General features: G+C 47.2%; 1 protein-coding gene across 1 annotated transcript in view; it reads left to right on the top strand.

The window, feature by feature from the left end:
• Positions 1–20,301, top strand: part of TMEM132D (transmembrane protein 132D) — a 189,660-nt gene that overhangs the window by 42,948 nt on the left and 126,411 nt on the right. The window contains exon 2 of the mRNA XM_033075746.2: positions 147–1,035. Within this exon, the coding sequence (XP_032931637.1) occupies positions 147–1,035 (889 nt within the window). The remainder of the gene's footprint in view (positions 1–146; positions 1,036–20,301) is intronic.

A 20,301-nucleotide genomic window follows, 5' to 3' on the forward strand; every position in this document is an offset into this window, starting at 1 on the left:
TCTGCCTGGGCCACCTCTGCCTGGACTGATGAGGCTATTGCCACTAATCCCAGCTGCAGCACTGTCCAGCCCCTCAGTAAATCAGCGAGGTTATAGCACAGTGTGCATGAAGAGCTGACTTTTGAACTCTCCTTTCCTTCCAACAGTGGCCGAGAGCCGTGGGATCCTGGAGAGCATTCAGAGATTTTCTTTGCTGCCCACCTACCTGCCCGTGACCTACCGCATCCACAACGCAGACGTGTCCTTCTTCCTCAAGGAGGCCAACCAGGACATTATGAGGAACTCCAGCCTGCAGTCCCGGGTGGAATCCTTCCTGATCTACAAATCCAAGAGCCCTCCCGTGCTGAACGCCACCTACGGCCCCTTTTCCATCGAGCAGGCAGTGCCCCAGGACCTCATGCTGCCTTCCAATCCCTTCAGCACCACCAACAAATTCACCTACAACTGGAAGCTGCAGGCCTACATCCTGAGCAGCAAGATCTACCTGAGCAAGCCCAGGGTGCAGGTGCTGTTCTACATCGTGGGCAGGGACTGGGACGAGCACAGCCCCGCGGAGCGGCTGCCCTGCCTGCGCGTGTTCGCCTTCCGCGAGACGCGCGAGGTGCGCGGCAGCTGCCGCCTGCGGGGGGACCTGGGGCTCTGCGTGGCACAGCTGGAGCTGCTGCCCGCCTGGTTCAGCCCCCCCAGCGTGCTCACAGGCCGCAAAAAGCAGCTGGACAGGGCTGAGGGGAGCCCAGTGGAGCTCTACTACTCCATCCAAGCGGGGGATGAGAGAGGGGAGTGTGCCAAGGAGGATGTCAGGAAAAGCGCCGGGGCGCGCTCGGGGCGCAACGACATCGATGAGTCGGGGCCGCCCCTGCAGAGGATTGGAAGTGTTTTCCTTTACCAGACACACGCTGCCCCCTCTTTAACTGAATTGAGGCTGGATAATAATATTGTCATCCAGTATGCACCAAAGACCGCCAAGCAAGGAGACATTCTGACCTTCCTTGTCTCTGTTGCTAAAAACTCGACAGAGGATCAGTTCACACTGAGGTAAGGCTGCTTGGTGTTCCTTCAGTACCTTTCTTGTTGTTTCTCTGCTCTTGGAAGTCACTTTCTGGGTAAATTCCCTAACAGTCCATCAGTTGCTGCTCTCCAAAAATTCCATTGCTTGGTCTGCCCCATTTCTCATGTTGTTCAGTCTGTATTGTAGGAATTGTCTGAGGTGTGATCTCCTGGAGTCACACAGGCCTTTTCCTGAAGCTGTCCTTTGAGCAATGCTTACAAAAATTGAAATGGTAGAGCTGGGATCTACCTATGCACTAAGAGGAGATAACATCTAAATTCTTGAGAGCTGCAGTTTGCAGTTCTCCTAATCTCTCACTGGACTCATGTTGAGATTAATGAGGCTTAAATCCACAGAGTTATTTACAGGAAATGAGCTAGAATTGGGCATTAAGTGGGATTCACGTGTTTCAGCAGCTCTCCCCAGCCTGGTTCTGCATTACAGGATGTCTGAAGTTCCTGAGTGCTACTGATCTACCAAAACAACTTCTGAGTGTGAGGAGCTGCCCGAGGGGGTGCTGGTTGGTGTCTCAATGGGACATCAAGGGCCAGGTGGGGTCAGCTCACTGTGTCCAAGCACTGAGGAGGTCCAGGGGCAGCTCCCTGTAACCAAAATGCAATCCAAGCCACGACCACCAGTGCAACCCAATCCATAACCACAACACAAACCAAGCCACAGCCACCAGTGGAACCCAATCCAACCCAGCAAAGGCTGGGCTGGGCACAGAGCAGTGTGTGGTGCCTGCAAGGGGGACAGTCCAGCTGTCCCTTCTTCTCCTGGGTTCCAGCACTGTGAGCCAGGGTTGTGTGACTGAGCTGTGTCAAATCTGTGTCTGCACAGATTATTCCATTTTTTATCCCTTACCAATGACTCCTGCCGCCTGTTCCTGAGCTAAATGTCACAGCCTGGCTTCTGGAGGTGAGACTGATTGTCTCAGGTGTTTGTCCTAGAAATGGTGAAAGAAATTTGATTGTAAAAATTTGCCAAAGCTCCCAGAAGTTGCCCCAGAAGAGCAGGTGCCTTGGGGGGAGCAGTGAGCTCCCCTTGCACAGGCTGGGAACTGTGTTCACAAACAGCTCTGCTGGAGGGGTTTGGGGCTGCCAGCTCTGAAATCCCACCCTGGGGTGCAGGAGATGGAACTGCTGTCTCTGCTGGCTCCACTTCTCCATTCCAGGGCTGGACATGGGGCCAGGCTGCAAATGGAACATCCAGGACCTCGTGTGTGCCTTGATAAGGATAACTCATATCTGGCACCACTGGCCTCTGCAGTGACAGCTCAGCCCTGTAAGGTTTGTCCCCTTCCCCCAGGGAGCTTTGTGGAGGATTTCTGGGGGAGATGGTTTGCTTAAAGTCAGGAGATTTTCCCTTTGCAGGTGTGGGATGTACAAACTGAATAACCACAGCACTTGGTTGCTGACTCAAGGGCAATGATTTCTTTTTCATCCTCTCCTCACCACATCAGTTTCTCATCTTCTGAGTCAATCTAAGATTTAAATTGTCTCCTGAGTGCTGATTTCAAGCCAGGCAATCCAAGTTCCTCATAGCAAGTGTTGAGAATTTATCTTTATTCTCTGCACTAATGCCTTAAAAGGATCACATCAGCAGACATGGAAACTTCTGCTACATTTGAAAATAGGTTTATATTTAAACATAAAAACAATTAAGGTAAAAAAATGTTTATTGTTTTTACTCTGTAAATATAGAGTCTTAGAAATCTGACTTCAAAGCATCTCTATTTCCATGAGCTGTAATCCATTAAAAGTGGAGCTGGTTAAAACCATGATAATTATGTTACATATAGGTTTACAAAATTTTCAAAACCCTTGTTTTGTTTAAATTAGGATGAAAACTCAGCACCTGAGCTTGTAAAGGAATGCTTCTAAAATGAATTTTCTGGAACAAAAAGGGAAAGATGTGTTTGAATTGTAGCTTTTTATTCTGAGATCTGAGGTATCATAAAACAAAAAAGAAGCTAAAAATAGGGAGTGAATATCAGTTCAAAATGAAAAGTGTGGCATTCTTGTCTTACAAACAGCACTTTGGTGTTACCTTTTAAAAACAAACTTTTGTAACAACTTGCTGATGCTTTCCTGAGTTTTGATTTCTCCTGACCTGCTTTTGTGAGAGTACCTGGCTTGCAGACTCTGACCTGCTGCACTGTCAGAGTAATTACAATATTATTTAACTGAGCCGTTCCTGTGATTGCTTGCAGCATCTCTGAGGGGTTTTGGTTGGGATTTTTGGTCAGAGTTGTGTTTTCTGTGTTCATCCCTCCATGACATGTTCGCCATCTCATTCTCATTTTCTCTCTGACAGAAGACAAGGTCCCTTCCCCCAGTGTAACTCTTTTATGAGGAACATTGTATTAATTTTTATTTTGAGCCCATCCATTATTTTTCAAAGTTCTGCCTTGAGTGGCAGCAAGATTTGGAACTATATTCATGAAGTGAGGCCAAGGGCTGCTGGCAAAATGCTTTTACCATTGCTTTTGCTCCAGTGGACTGGAAACTATGGCTTGAACAGATGGAAAATATAGGATATACAGGTCAAAAATTAAGAAACAGACATGCAAAAGTGCCAAAAATAAAAAATTACTCATCACTACTGAATATTTTCTGGTTTGGAACTATTGTGCTTAGAGAAAACCTTATCCCCTTGCTAATAGGAAATTGTCTTCAAGGGGAGCCTTCTAGAAACTTCTGAACACTAAAAGATTTAGGAAAGGTACCTTTGGTTTTTCTCTTGTGCTGTTCTGCACAAGGGAAGATTTAGAGGAGTGAATGTGGAACTGATGAACTGTTTTTAATTTTGGGGAAGAGTTGGCCCATAGGAGCCAAAGCCTAGGTTTTGTTTTTTAATGAGCTAGGGAAATTAAAAATATTTGTCTTGACTCTGTGTGAGAGTGAGAGATGGAGGAAAGGAAGGAGATAAAATGTAGGTGATGGGTAAATATGGAATATTGCTGGAGCTTGAAAGCTTCAACTGGGCCTTAGGAAACTGAGGGGTCCATTCAACACTTGCATCCCCTTTTTCACCTTCTTTTCACCTTTTTACATGCCAGGGAAGGCTGAAGGCATTCTTCCTTCCCATCACGGGTGCTGAGAGTTTCCTGATGTCCATAGAAAATATCCCAGCCTCTCTTGTTTGCTGGTTTGCTGCAATCTCATGGCACACGTGTTGGAAACTGAAACTGAAGTGAGATCTTTATTTGGAGTGGTTTTGCTGAGGAAGGAAAATGTGAAGTGTCATTTCATGTCAGTCCTTCCCAGTGCTTCCAGCAGTTAAATTCTCAAAGCTCTGGTGTTCCACAGTCCCAGTTCCTGCTGGAATCAGCCCAGGGCTGCTCCAGACATTGCAATCAATGTGTGCCAGGGTTTCCCAAACTCAGGAGCAGCACTTCTCTGAATCCACACTTCTTTGTTTATTAGCTTTGTTTCATTTTGCTGGGCCTAGTAAACATAACCTTGGTTTTGTTTTAAAGTCAACAGGATTGATACTTTCTGCTTGCAACCTTTTAAATTTGTTTTCCTATTTCTGGAGATGAATCAGCAAAGAAATTTGAGAGCTGGAATTGCCTTAAGCTACTGAGTGTCAGGCCTGCATACATTGATGAGTGAAAAAAGCAGCAGCTTTTTTTCTTTTTACAGTTATTCAATTTCTAATTATACTTAGTGAATCCTGTCTGAGGGAATGACTGAAGGTTGTAATAGAAATGTGTAAACCTCCAGTACTGGGAGAAAAGTAAAGTTTTTTATAAACTCTCAATGTTATTTCTGCATTTGTAAACCCAAGCTGGGGGTTGGACATCTGTAGGTGCCAGTTTTATAAACTATTGGGAGACTTTGTGGTTTCCCTCTGGTATTTTTAATAAAGATAACTGTGGGAATGCAGGGGCTGGTGTGAGACTGTGGTGGGGAATAAACAGTGCTTATTGATAATTGGGAAGATTTTCCCCAAAAGGCCAGAGGAGTTTATGTTACATGAGCTTCTGTTGTTCTGTTTTATCCAACAATCAATCAATAATAATCCAGCAAACATGAAAAGGGCTGCATAAATACATGAGGGGAGCAGAGCTGAGATCATTAGCACTCAATTTGTACAGCAAGAAAATGGGAGCAAGACTGGCATTTTATCAAATTACTTGTGTGTCCTTCTAGTGCTGGGCTAAATCAAATCTTGTTCTTCGTGCTGAACTGGATGATATTTAAATAGCAGAAACAAGTGGTGATCACAAGGTTACAGCCACAAGAAACTCTGAGCTGGGCTTTTCCCCAGGCCTTAGGGTGTGTGGCTGTGTCCTGGTACCCAGCCCTGACCTTGTGCCTGCTCTGCCAGACTGAGAAGAATCCTATTGAACATTTCTGCTCCTCCTTTCACAGCTCTGTTTGTCAGTTAAAACATCCCCTTCCACATTCTGGTTTAAACAGCTTCTAAAATCTTCTCATAGCTGAGTTTTCCTTCTCTTCTAACTATTAGAGAAAAGGAATAGAAATTTAAAAAAAAAAAAAAAAACCCCAAAAACCCCCACAAAACAAAAAAAAACACCAACCCAAAAAACCCAACAAAAAAACCCCCAAAACCTAAATTCTCTCTTCTTTTGAAATGCAGCCCCTGCCTGTCAGCTCTTGCAGTGCTCAGTGCTGGTGTGGATGAGCTGGGTGGGCAGGGTCAGACACTGACCTGGGCAGGTGAGAGCCCTGTGGCTGTTCCATGGCAATCCCTGCTCTTTGGGACCCCTCTGCTGCTGCCTGGGCACAGCTCCTCCAGCAGCTCCTGGGCTCCTCTGCTGTGTTCAGCACGCTGTGCAAGCAGGAATTAACTTTTTCTAGCCTGCTTATGAACTAGTCAAGCAAATATAATTTTCTCCATCTTCTGGATGGTGAAATAGCTCTCCTGCACTGCTAAGTGACTTGCTAATGGCCCAAAATTGTCAGTGGCACTGTGGAGACAAGTGCTGAGGAACTATTGACTTCCAGGGCACTCTATTACCTCCTGTTGCACTCACAGATTATATTAAGAAGAAAATAGTTCCTTCTGTTAAAATTATTCCGGTTAACATCCTCTGCCTTGAGAATCAACTCACATTTCCTGAGCAGGTGTCAGAAAACTGAGAGACAGATCCAGCAAACCATTCCCCACAGGAGTGGCCTGTGCAGTCTGTTCCTGCAGGTTTATTGCACTCAGGGGCTGTTCTGCTCTCACCACCCAGAGCCTGGCTGCAGCAGGGAGCAGCAGTGCATTAAAGCTGTGTGAGCAGTGTGCCAGCTGGGGTCTCTGCCTTCACTCATGGCCCTGTCCCAGGCACACTGCACAGCTTTATTTGCCTTGTCCTGCTGCAGGGACTCTGCTTGGGACACTGCAGCTGCTCTGTTTGGGATTGCACTTCAGAATTATTGTTCTACTGCATTCTGGAGACACTGAGATCTGGCTAGGGAAAACCAGTTTTGCAATATAACTCATTAATTTAGGGAGCTGAAGAACTTCAGCAGAAGCCAACTTAACTTGGTTATAGCTGGGAAATACAGGTTTAGGTTGTTTTTGTTGGTGGTTTCTTTAAAAAAGGAGAGGTTTGGGGGTACTGCAAATCCCCCAATTTATGGAATGGATGTCAGAAGTTCGTTTGCTTCCTCAGAACTGCTCAGCTCTCAGTGGAGAACACGAGCAGCTCTCTGCAGTCAGAAGTGAGGCAGCGTGAGAGGCTGTCAGGGCTGTGCTGGCAAGGCAAGACAGATGGGGAGGGAGATTGGCACTGACAGGGGCAGAGCTGCTGCTGTGCAGGTGCTGCTCCTGCCATCCATCACTCTGGGAGGTGTCACAGCTCAAATCCTGCCTGGCACACGGAGAGGGGCTCAAGGGCAGCACTCAGGAACACCAGGGCTCTGCTGGGCACACCCTGCCCCAGTGCTGGGTCCCTGCAGGGATCCCTCCCTGTTCCTCAGGAACGGAATTTACCCACCAGGGCATGATGAACGTGTCCATTCCAGCTCCTTGCACTTTCCCTCTTGCTGCTGACAGGTTCAGGAGCTCTCTTTTTATCTATATTTGATGCCTGCAAATGTAGAACATTCTTGTAAAACTTTGGGTCAAAGAGCTCCTCCTCTAATATTCTAGTAAAACATGAAATCTCATCCAGGTCAGGATTTTTTCCTATTTCCAATTATGTAAAAATAAAGGCTAAGTACATTGAGGAGTAAGACATTTGATGGGAGGGAAAGTAGTCTTTGATTTGAAATTATTGGAATAGTTTGACTTTTCAGTGTTGCTTTTGCATTTTTTAAGGGTAACATTTATCCAGGATGAGCACACTCATATGAAATGCATCAGGCAATCTCAAAGTGCATTTTTGATCACAAAAAAATGGGAACATTAGTTTCCTACTTCTAATGGCAAACCTGAGCCCTTTTAGATTTTTAAGGTTATTACTTAAACAGATGTGACAGATCCCTGTAAGATCAGCGTAAAGCCAGGGTAATGAATTGTCCTGTCACTTTATCAGGTGTCAGTGTGCACAGCATCAGTCTCTCTGCAGAAGTTTCCTCTCCTGCCTGCTGGTCCCTCCTGCAGCCCTGAGCAGGGTGTTCCCAGCACAGCCCCGTGTCCCAAAGGCTCCACCAGCCCTGATCAGCTGGGGCTGTGTCTCCTGGCTCTGCCCCTCTGTCCTGGCTCTTCCCCTGGCACTTCCCAGCTCACTGCCCTGCAGTGTTTGCTCCATCTCTTTTTTCAGGCTGCTGCATCAATTCCCCCTTCCCAGGGCGTGGAATTCCAGTGGGGATGGAGGGAAGGGAGCTGCTGTTACAGAATCAATGTTTGTGCTGGCTGATCTCCTCTACCCCATCACAAAATACCAGTAGGAATAGCCTGGGGCAGATAGTTCATTGCACAAAATAACTGATCTCTATTATTGCAGATAGAATCTGATCTAAATCTATAACCTGAAATGGTGACACTAAACCCTGGCTGTCAGGGCACTGCCTTTGGGACATTAGAACTGCACAGCCTGAGATCTGGGCTTGGCCAAGCTGAGGGGGCCCTTGGACACTGAATGCAGCTGGGGATGTCTGCAGGGGCTCCATTCCTGGAGCCAGCATTAGTGACACCTTTGTGTGTGATGTATTTAGTGACACTGAGTGCAGGGGACAGCCTGTGTCCGGTGTTAGGAGGTGACACATTTGGAGCCTGTGCCCAAACCTGAGTGATTTGTTTGCACTGGTTACTTTTGAGTGGTCTTTGAGTAAAGATGTTTGCACACTCCTCCAGGAAAAGGGAAAAGGGAAATTCTGAGGAGCCAGAGCCGTGGGTTGGGTGCAGAGCAGGAACCTCAGCCCGTGCAGTTTGGGTGTGCTGGGAGCAGAATCCAGATCACTAAAGCTGCTGTGGCCACGGCATGGCTGGCTGAGCTCCGAGCATTTGGCTGGTGCAGGACAGACAGACAGACAGACAGACAGACAGACAGACAGACAGATGTCCTAGAGTGCTGCAGGACAGACAGACAGACTGACAGACAGCTGTCCTGGAGTGGTGCAGGACAGACAGACAGACAGACAGACAGATGTCCTGGAGTGCTGCAGGACAGACAGACAGACTGACAGACAGATGTCCTGGAGTGGTGCAGGACAGACAGACAGACACCCGCCCTGGGGTGCTGCAGGACAGACAGACAGACAGACAGACAGCTGCCCTGGAGTGCTGCAGGACAGACAGACAGACAGCTGCCCTGGGGTGCTGCAGGACAGACAGACAGACAGACAGACAGACACCTGCCCTGGGGTGCTGCAGGACAGACAGACAGACAGACAGACAGATGTCCTGGGGTGCTGCAGGACAGACAGACAGACAGACAGACACCTGCCCTGGGGTGCTGCAGGACAGACAGACAGACAGACACCCGCCCTGGGGTGCTGCAGGACAGACAGACAGACAGACAGACAGACAGACACACAGCTCCCTGGGGTGCTGCAGGACAGTTCATTTTCCCCCTTTTAACTGTGGCACCTTTCCCTCCTCAGCTGTGCCTGCTGACCTCTGGCACACTGTGCTTTGTAAAGGTTTATCAACACAGAGATCTCATCAATCTTGAGTTCCAGTGCCTAAAATCTCTGAAGGGTTTGGATCCAAGGATTGTCATCTTTGTGAGGAATTGCCTACTGCATGTATGCATTACTCAAACCAGCACACTGCAAATGGCTTTAAATCACCTGCTGGGTTTTCCCTGCTTGTTTGCTTAGTTTATTATTTTATTTCAGGGATAGCTTTTCCTGCATATAGTCCTGAACTTTTAGACTTCATCTATGAAAGTCTTTTTTCCTCTGCAGCTAGAAATGCTAATTGACTCTGATTTATCAAATAAAAATAAATTATTCTATGTTGAGAGACCCTTTCTAAACCATGTGCCCCAGATTTAGCAGAGACAGGAACTGCTTTGCCAGTCTGCCTGTTGGAGCAATCTATAAACCATGAAAGAAGAATGTTCATCACCAGCTGAAGCCATTGTTTGTGGACAGATTTGAACCCAGGAGAGGAAAAGCAATTTTGGATGTTCCCACTGTAGTTCAGAGAGAGGTTTAAATAAACAGGGAGGGCCTGGAGGGGCTGGGCTGCAGCACAAGGCTGGAAAACCTGTGTGAGTTCTGACAATATTTTTGATTAATTCTCAAAACGCTCAAAAACTTTTCAAAAAACAACTGTTTTTTTGTGACCACACAGATGTTCAGTCTTCACTGAAACTTGATAAAGAAACCAAACTCCAGGACTTGACATCTCTGCAGTGCCTGGGCCCTCACTTTGGGACATGCAGGGTCCTGCCCAGGCTGGCAAGTTCCAGGAATTCACTGCAAGTTTCCCAGCATCTCCTAATAATGAAGGAATGGTGGGAATTTCCTTTATTGTATTATTCCAGCTTCTTGACCCTTTTGTCAGAGGGAATATATTATTAGTTAAAAATTCCCAAAGAGAGATACCTGCAGAGAAAAGCTCTATGCATGGCTTTGAGATCTTGTAATAATTCGGTGAATAAAACAATTTGGAATGTCTGCAAACCCTCCTGATTTAGCTGGAGATGTTTGGGCCTCCTTACCCACCCAGAGCTGGTGATACTTTCCAGCTGTGAGGGAGGACAGGCAGTGCTTGGCCGTGCACTTTTTGGCAAATAGACTTCAAATGTCAGTTTGGGAAGGTTTGAAAATAGCAAGCTGCTCACCACGGGCTTGCAAATGGCTGAACCAGGACTTAACTGAGAAAGGAAGGTGGCTGCAGGGAAAGAACTGAAAGAGAAGAAGGAGGAGAGAAGAAAGAAGGGCATTCCCCAAGATAAATTAACATCTGTGAGATAAGACACTTCAGAATGTATGCTAATGGCCTGGATGTTTCCATATTCAATTAAGCAATAAGTCCCAAGTTGGCAGTTTCATCCCCAAACATTCATTCACCATGAGAAGGCTCCTCTGGGACAGCAGGGGCACCACGATGAGCTGGTGTGGGCAGTGAGACATGATAATGCCTGCTCCAGAGGGAACTGCCACTCTCATCATGCAATTAAACAAGAATTTACTTGTTACAAGGGTTTTTTCCCTCCTCATTATGACAGTGTAATTGTGACTGCAGTGGCTCAGAGTAGTTCTGAGAGGAGTGAGTTAGCAAAGCTTTTGTACTGAGTGTTCTCAGGCACCTGGAATACAGGAGCAAGGGCTGTTAAATTCTCTGATAAATAATAATCACATGGATCATTATTTCATAATAATGGAGGACAGCAGCCTGCTTGCAGCTGATCTCACCCTCCTTCACTGTCCCACCTACAATGGACTTACTGTGGTTTTCTTTCTTGCTGTACATTATTATTTATCAATTTGATTATAAAAAATCAGTGAGCTGGACACTAGCAGCTCTGATGGAGTGCTGACAGGTGTTGTTTACAGGTGTTGTTTACAGGTGTTGGTGCAGCTGCAGGGAGCAGCCAGTGTCACCTGAAATCCTGGTCTGAGCTGGCACAGTGTGTGTGCCCTGAGCCTCTCTGAGTGTGGAGTGCTGGCCACTGTGAGCAGCCTGGGTTTCCACAAACACTTCTTCAGAATGAGTGCCTCAACCGCTCTGGAGTTTCTTTCAGAGCTACTTGGAGATGTAGTGAAGGATGCTTCCAGTGCCTACTCAAAGCCACAAGCAATTTCTGAAGTCATTGTCTCGCTGACAGTCTCAGTGCAGCCTCTGAACCTGGAGGAGTGCAATTTGAGCATGGAAATGATCCTTGCTGTTCTGTGCCCCCTCTGGTTGTGCTCAGGGTTTTCTGTGTTTTCAGCCCAGGCAGGCACTACTGGAATAACTGCTCTGAACAGACTCGGTGTTTGTTTGTTTTCTTCCTGCATTGTCTTAGGAAAGGCTGTAAGGACAGCACTTGGCAGAGATTGCTCTGGCCTTGTCAGCCAAAGTGATGGCTGTGATGTGCTTTTCTCATTTCTGACTGTACATTTCTTACTTAGACAGTATTGGCAAAATCTTTTTCAATTATGGCAGACTTCTCATCTTCACAGTGTGGCAGATGAGGTTTTTCTAGAAGCTGAGCTGGGTGTGCTGCAGCCTGGAAAATGGCTCAGCTGAAGCAAAGCTCTGTGCTCTGCTCAGGCATTGAGTTCCAGCCTGGAATAAAACCCCAGTGGAAGCTGAGCCCTTCCTTCTGTGCAGCACTGGCACAGTGTGGGGGTGAGTGGCATCTCCCTGGACAGGGACAGGCTGCAGGAAACCTTTCAGGAAACATTTCAGATCACAGCTGCTCACTGATGGCTCTGTTTGCATGGGTGGCTGCAGTGCCACACCAAAGTCAGGGACAGAACTCTGAAACCCTGCCAGGAACATCTCCCCATGGCTCTGCATGTCACTGGGAGAGAAAACCAAACAAACTGCATGCACAGAAGTGTAGAATTCATTCACAGAGGTGCTGACAAGAAATTTCAGTAGTCAAAGATGTTCTTTGGAGGATTGTGTGAATATGCTGCTAAATGTGCCAGGAAGCTTTGGAAAAACTAGAAATTATTAGTTTGTGGTTATCTGATATTTGTATTCCTTACAGCTGAGTAAATGCTAAGGCAGAAAAAATAAATAAAAAGTACTTTTGTACTTATAAGATTGATTTTATCTTTAGGTTTCATGGTCTTTTAGAAAAAAATCTCTGGCTGCATTTTGCAATCAAGTGAGGCTGCATTGCCCAGTGTCCAGGAGAGCTGATCATTTCCCTTCAGTGGCACCAGGATGCCCCACAGCCCTGTTTGCTGTATTAAACACACTGCCAGGTTGTGAGGATAGGTCAGACAATACAGGGGAACAGCAAGGAGTTTTTTCTCCTTTTGTGGTTTAATAGACTCTTCTGCTCTGTTTGCCCTCTGAGGGAGCCAGTAGATTTAATATCCAATTTCTCTCATCTGCTATCAGAATGCAAATGTGATGGCAGATGAATATACTTTCAAGAATACTTAACCTAATGGGCATGTAAAGCCTGCTAATTATCAGTTGTTTGTCTCTCTGTGTAATGGGTTTCAGTAATGGGCACGTACCACACACTGAGACCTTGGTGTGGGCCAGGGACAGATTCCAGTGCAGCTCCTGCTCCTGCAGGAAAAAACCAAAAAAGGCAAAATACTCATTGCACTGCTTCCTTTTGCAGTACCCTGTGAGTACCAACTGCAATACCAGGTTAATAATCCAAATTCAGATTTCATCCAGCTCTGATCCAACAAGCAAGCAAGAAAAGTAACTCAAGTTTCATTACTCTCAAATTTGACAACAATGATGAAAGATAAAACAAGATAATGGGCCAGCAGCAGATCAAGCAGAAGTTGAGCCATTTGCTCCCCAGCTGCAGCACGTGAAAGAATTTGGGAACAATAAACTCCAGTGGCCTGGGCTGGACTGGCAATAAACACAGCAGTTTGTGCTGTGCTTCATAAATGCATGTTTTCATTAGGCCTGCCACTGTTGTGCCAACATTTCCTGAGATTTGGTTTCTCTTCTGTGGGCTGGAATATTTCATCAGGGCTACGATGGGGGCAGATAAGCTGCTGTTATCAGTTGTGTGTGTTCTTCCAAAGGGAGTGTGGGTAATGAACTGCTTTCCTCTGGGCTGAGGTGCAGGGCAGGGCTGGGGATGTGCAGGAAGGGGCTCAGAGAGGCTGTGCCAGGGATGGGATGGGATGGGATGGGGTGGGATGGGATGGGATGGGATGGGATGGGATGGGATACAGGGATGGGATACAGGGATGGGATACAGGGATGGGATGGGATACAGGGATGGGATACAGGGATGGGATGGGATGGGATGGGATGGGATGGGATGGGATGGGATGGGATACAGGGATGGGATGGGATGGGATGGGATGGGATGGGATGGGATGGGATACAGGGATGGGATGGGATGGGATGGGATACAGGGACGGGATGGGATACAGGGATGGGATGGGATGGGGATGTGCAGAAAGGGGAGATGCTGTGCCAGGACAGGGATGGGGATGTGCAGAAAGGGGTTCAGAGAGGCTGTGCCAGGGCAGGTATGGAGTGGGGATGTGCAGAAAAGGGCTCAGAGATACTGTGCCAGGGCAGGGGATGTGCAGAAAGGGGAGATGCTGTGCCAGGGCAGGCTCCTGCCAGGGCTGCAGTGCAGCTTTGGGGCTCACACTGGGCAGGGCTGGCTCCAGGGTCTCAGGGTGCTCACCTGTGGTCCCCTCCTGCTCCTGGAGCCCACCCTGAGCCTGACTGGCAGCACTGCCTGCCCGGGTGCTGCTCAAACAGCAAAGCTGAGCCTTTCAAGTCAGGGTTGCTCCCCTTGAAGCTCCAGCCATGAAAAGAGGCTGCATTTTGTTTTTGCAGACATTTCTGGGGACTGCCGCGTTCTACCTGGGGCTGAGTGACAGTCTAAGAGCTGTGAAATTCCTCCCTGGCTTTGAAAATACAAAAGAGAAGTCAGAGCCATCAGTTCAATGGGAGCCTTGGCACTGAAGGGATGTCCCACAGAGCATGTAAAAAAATCAGCCTGGTTCAGCTCTAACAAGCTCTGACAGAGGCTTACAGATGTTGATTTACAGATGTTGCTGTTGCAGGGGTGTCAGCCCGGGCTCTGGCAGCCCCTGGCTGCTGCAGAGGAACAGCTTTGCAATGCACCAGGGATTCATTTTGTCTAAAAGGAGCTACAAAGTCTAATTGAGCCCATAAATGTAACTCCCCCACCACTCTCTTAAAGTTAGGTGCAGTAATCATGGATTTTTCAACTGAGCAATGTAAAGTTGAAAATGAGCTGCAAAATGTGTTTTAAAAGCTCTATTTTCTCAGTGATTAGCTCTCACTAAATCTGTGTGGCTGCCTGTGATCCGCAGCAAGCCCAGCTCCATTAGAATACTCTTATTTATGACTGACCAATATAGACTCAGCTGTCATCATCTCACTCTTACAATCTGTTTTCTAAATAAAATCACAACTTAACCATATGCTTGACAGAATTATGTAGCAGCTTTAGTGTGTTTATTTTTCACTCTGCTGTATCCATCAGTCCACACTCTGTTCTTTATTGCTGTTGTAAACTCAGCTGGGCCATTCATGCCCCGTGGGGATTCAGAGAACAGGCACTCAGAGGCAGATTTGTCCAAAGATGCTGCAGAGGAGGCAGCATTCAAAATCCTTGAGAGGTGCATTGCCCTTCCTTCACAACAATTATAGTTTAAAGGGTTGAGATTCAGAGAAAATTGTTTGATGTACCCATCTCCTTTTTTCCCCTCTTATTGGCAATCAATATTTCTCACAGGATGAAACAGGAGCAGGTTGTTCAGATGTTGGGCTTCTCTTTGGTTTGGCCAGCACAAAAACAGAGCCTGGGTCCCTGTGCCACAATCATTTAATCTGTGGAGAATATTATCAGCTGATTGGGGGAATTAAAACCTGGCCAGCTGCCCTACAGAGCTCAGCAAGCAACCACTAAATCTTCCTGGTTCCTAGGGAAAGGCTGGCTTGAAGCCAAGACCAGACACACACAGAGAGAGAAGATAAATGTATGTATTTCAATCACAAGGAATTGGACTTCAGTTGGTGTCAGAATTGCTCTGTATTCCTTTGCAGCTGAAAACTGAAGCTATTAATCCAACAGAAGTGATTGCCTCAACTCCTGCTGTAGACTGGGGAGAGAAGGCAGGAGCTGCAGGCAGGTAGGGGATGGCACCAGGTTCTGTGCCAGGCATCACACAGCCCAGGCACCAAACATCCCAGGGGCACCAGGAGCACCAAGGAGCAGCTGGGCTCCTGGTTTAGATTGTGGTTTGGGATTGCTGTTCCTGTCTCATCCATGGTTGATGCAGGCAGTGTCTCATCGCCACCTCTGCAGCCAGAGCCAGCTGCTCATGGAGCTGTGCTCTGCTGTCTGGGGAGCTCCTGAAATTGGGGTATGGAAAAGGAAAATCTCGGGGTGGGCAGCAGAGGTGGGTGGGATTCACACAGGGATTTTCTGGTGGTCAGTGTTTGCAGGGCAGAGCCAGGGTGGGAGTGCAGGAATCCCAGCAGCTCCCAGATCCCCTCCCCAGCTCTCCCTGTGGCTGTTGCTCTCTGGAACCTCACCTGTGACCTCTGCAGGTCCAGGATCCTGATGGCACTTTGCTTTCAAAGTGACTTCACAGAACATGAAACTTGTGAGAACATTGAAAGTACCTTGCTGGAATTAATTCTGAGCTGACTTGTACCCAATTTCATTCAAATCAGACAGTGCAGATGAGAGCTGGCAATTTGCATAGACACAGTAATTTGGAGAGGGCGTGCAGAAGAGCTTTTTAAAATCCACATGGAGTTTGTGTCCTCAGTGTCTGGGCATGGGTAAAATCCAGGAAATTCTGAATTCTAACTCTTTTTCTTTTTTCCCTCCTCTGACTCTCTTGTTTGCTCAAGTCCAATTATTCAGAACCAAAATATCCTGTTATATCCTGGGCTAAACAGGCACACTTTGCAGCGGTGGAAGATGGATGAGCATTTGAGAATGTGCCTCTCCCACACTGCTGTATTATCATCAGTTTGGGTGTGTGCTGAAAATAACATTTTGAAGACCAGGTTTCCTTTTGACTTTGAAAGAGACATAGGAATTATTGAAATAATGAGCTAAAGTCTTACTTTAAATTGTATTATGTTTCTTTCAATGATATTCTGCTATAAATGTTGGTTTTGTCTAATGTTGCATTTAGCCATCTCTGGTTTTCAGCAGGTAATAATCTTTTCCTGTGTCACCTCTATCAGCAGCAGCTTGGGTTGTAATGAACTCCCTGCTCTGGGCAGAGCAGATCTGGAGGCAGTGCCATGGCACTGATAGTCAGTGCTAACCAAATATGAGAATGCTCTGATAAGGAGTGTCCCACCCACAGAGCCACTCTCAATTCCAGCCTGACTTTGCTTCAAGGACAAACGTAATGAACATTTGACATCAGGTAATTCATCCCAGCTGCACCCACCAGGGCTGTACCAGGCAGGATTTCCTGCCTGCTGCTGGGCTCCCCAGTGCTGTCCTGGCTTCTCCTCCCTCAGAGTGCATTTCCTGGGCAGGTGGGATGAAAATTAGTGAGTGCAGAACACACACATGCACAGGGATGGCTCTGTCAGAAACTCAGCTTCCTAGAGGAAGGGCTTCAAATAGCCTTCAGGAGGGCCTGTCACATTTATTTTTTCCTACTTTTCTTTTTCAGTGTGTGTACCATTTTAGTAAATCTCCTCCAGCAGTCACTCCCAGACTACCAGGCGGATATTTCTGGAAGAGGAAGAATTTCTTTATTTAGCAGGAAACCTTGGGGCTGATTTCCTGCCCTTGGTGGTGTTGCAGAGAGCCCTCCCTGGCTCTGCCCGTGCAGGGTGGTGCTGCTGTGGCTCAGGTGTGCCAGGGCATCCCTGGGGCTCTGCTCAGCCAGACCAGCTCTGCCCTCAACCCCAGAGCTCCCGAAGCACAGGAGGAGGTGGCAGGAAAAGCCTCTCCAAAGAAAGCTGCTCCCACACTCCCCATCCCCAAGGACTGAAAGAGGAGGATGAGACTTCAGTGGCTGCTGGATTTAAGGTGGTTTTCCCCAAATTAGCCCTGTTAGAACAAGCAGCTCTCAAAGACGTTTTCAATATTGGCAAATAAGGATTCCTGAAACACATTAGGAGGTTTTTGTCACTGAGATATGGCTGAATTACAGGCTCTGCTGTGGATTTTATACAATCCTAATGGACTGTAATCCTTGTAATACGACAGGTTTGTGCCTGAGATTACTAAAATATTTATCCCTGGCATCTTTCCTTTTCAATACATTTGTTTTCTCTCTCTTAAGTGAAAGCAATACATTGACAGCAAACCAGAGGTATTTCATCAGTCTCTTATCAGCAGCCAGCACTAAAGCCAACAAGAAAGGTTGGGGGTTTTGAGTAACATTTATTACACCGTGTTTTCTGTATTTCCTGACAAAGACAGTTCCAAGAGAACCTTTGTAGCCACACAGAGGAGGCTGAAGCTTGCTTTTTCCAATTTAGAACAGCCTGTGCTTAAACACCTTTGTTCCCCCAGCCCCAGTCTGACCTTCTGCAGCTCTGCATTGGCACCTGGGGTGCCCAGGCTCGGGGCTCTTCGGATTTAAATCCAGATTTGAGCACTCCAGTGAGCTGTCAGTCCCTCCCAGGCTGTTTTTGTGGCTGGTTTTGCTCTTTGCTGGGAGCACGTGTGGGGTGCTGGCACTGGGGCTGATGGCAGGGACTGCTGTTTAATTAGAGTTAATTAATTCTCTGATGAGCTGGAGCTGTTCAGAGGCCTCACAGAGCCACCTTTGGTGTGGGCTTGGCACGGGGTTCAAAGGGGCTCCTGTGGAAAGAAGCAGTGTGCAAACCCCTCCAAAGTGTCACTCATTCCTTGGGAGCTCTGGGCTGGCTTCCTCAGTGCCCTGATTGTTGATTGATCCTCTGCCTCTCTGCAGTTTGGGAATAAAACAGTGATTTTCAGAGCAACAGCGCTGTGCACGTGTTTAGTGCAGGAGAAATTCCAGCTACAGCTGGGCAAATGTTCTTTGTGAAGCAGATGTCTGCCTCTCCCCCGTGTTAAACTCATTAAAAAGCCCAGCCCCATCAAACAGTGCCAAAGGTGAGAGTGCTGTTGGTACCCACAGCAGCTAACTGTGTTCTGTGGGTTTGTCAGCTCTGTGAGCTCTAACCCAGTTATCCAAACACACACAGGGTGTCCTGGCAGCCTGAGCAGCCTGTGCTGTGCCCTGGGTGCAGAGCTGGGCTGGGGATCCTGCAGAGATGAGAGCAGGGCTCTGATGTCCCAGAGCTGTGCACACAATCCTGGCTCAGACAGGAGGATGCTGCTGCTCACAGAGCTCTGCTGCCACTGGAATCTTGCTGGGGAAACTGGGGTTTAATGGTTCCAGGTCATTCCAAACTGTGCCTCACGTCCCTTGGAGTTTAAAGAATGAGGGCAAAGTCAGTGTTGAATAAACTTATGATTTAAATTATTTTCTGGGCTCCTTTTCTGCAGTTTTTCTCTCCCCACTGTGGTTTCTTCAGCCTCGTGTTTCATCACTCTCATCACTTCATCATCCAGCTGTTGTGGTGATGTTTCAATTGCCTGCTAAAACAGCTTTTATTCTCTGGTGGATTTTGTCCTACCAGCTGGCAGCCAGTGATACACCCTTTTTCCTTCCAAAAACAACTGTCTAGTGGTCACTTCTTCCCAGACAATTTTAAAACACAGCAAATTATTTAGAGTGTGAATGTTTTTGGCTGATTGCTGCTGGGCTTTTGCTGTACAAGTAGAAAATGTCAGTCCTTGCCACAAGTCACATTCCTGCATGTCTGCTCATTAAAACTTTTAAACCCCTCTGTTTCCAGTAGAACAAATTGGTGCCTAAAATTCTGATGCATTAAACCTGGTGTCCAAGGCTACAAGGTTTTAATACAAAAGAGAAGAAAAATCCATGTGCACTTGAATTCTCGCTCAGCTTTACGTTCCCATATTCTGTTTGATGGTTTAACTTTGATAAATGACAGTGGGGGTTCTCACCAATCTGAATCCCACAGGAGGGTCCTTAGAACAATTGTGTGCTGGGACAAGAAGCCTCTCACTCCTTCTCATCTTTCTTACATTGAAATGCACAAATAGAATAAAGCAGTCCAAGGATATGCAGGAAGTTTGGGGCTGAGAGGAGATGTAATTATTGTTTTCTTCCAGGATTTATGTGTGGAGAGGATTACCAGCTGCCTTTGTGCTCCTGCACAGTAGCTCTGTCTTGGAGAGCAATCAACAGGGAGGGTTTTGTGTTTTGTGTTAAATGATCTCTTCTGCTTGTTTGCATCAGCCAAGCCTTCTCCTGTGGCTCTTCCAAGATGAAATCAGAACATCAGTGTGCTCTGACATGCACTGGGGTCACTGCTGCAGCTGCCTCTGACAGCACTGCCTGTGCCCTACATTAAGGGCACAGGATCATTTTGAGCAGTGCCATTTTTATATTAAATGAACTCCCTTCTGCATCAGTGGCTTCACTGAGCTGTGAGGCTTTGCCTGCAGCAGAACTCCTTGCTGCTATTTAGCAAATGTTGCTTTGGTGGCCACTGGTGCAGATGACAGAAAGGTGCTTAAATGTGGCACAACAGAGCTGCAGTGTTCAGCCTGGATTTTATGTACATACAAAAATTCCTATTTGAATTGCTCAGTGAAAATCTGTCTTATGCCAACAGCAACTCTTTGGAGCAATGCAGGCTTTTTTCTCCACTGAGGAATCTGCACCCTTTGTTTATCCACTTCTTTCCAGTCTCTTGACTGCAGCCCTGGTGCTGTAAACCTTGAGTAAAGTCCTCAGGAATCAGCAGAGCTGCTCCCAGGAGGGAGGAACCCTTTGCAGGACAGGCTTTGCAGGCTCAGGATTTTTGCAGCAGGCTGTTCCATGGGTCTGTGTGTCTCAGGTGCTGCTGTTTGAACATCTGACAGGCCTGTCACTGAGTGAGGGACAGGCACAGCACACACAGAGCCATGGGTCCCACATTTGGGCCAGGCTAATGGAAATGTCCAAGTGCTGTCAGTGGCTCCTGAGTCACCTCCTGCAGGGAGCTGCACACAGCAATGGATGAGAGAATTCCTGTGAAAGAGAACTAAGTGTTGACAATTCCTGTGATGTCCAGAAGATGATTTTATCTGCAGCTGTGAGAAGTTGCTAGGGAACAGAGCTAACTGGCTTTTGCTGATGGCTCTTTGTCAGTGCAATGTTCCTCCTGCTCTCAGCGATGCTGCTGCC

This window comes from Catharus ustulatus, chromosome 18 (assembly GCF_009819885.2).
Source record: "Catharus ustulatus isolate bCatUst1 chromosome 18, bCatUst1.pri.v2, whole genome shotgun sequence".
In the NCBI taxonomy this organism is placed as follows: Eukaryota; Metazoa; Chordata; class Aves; order Passeriformes; family Turdidae; genus Catharus; species Catharus ustulatus.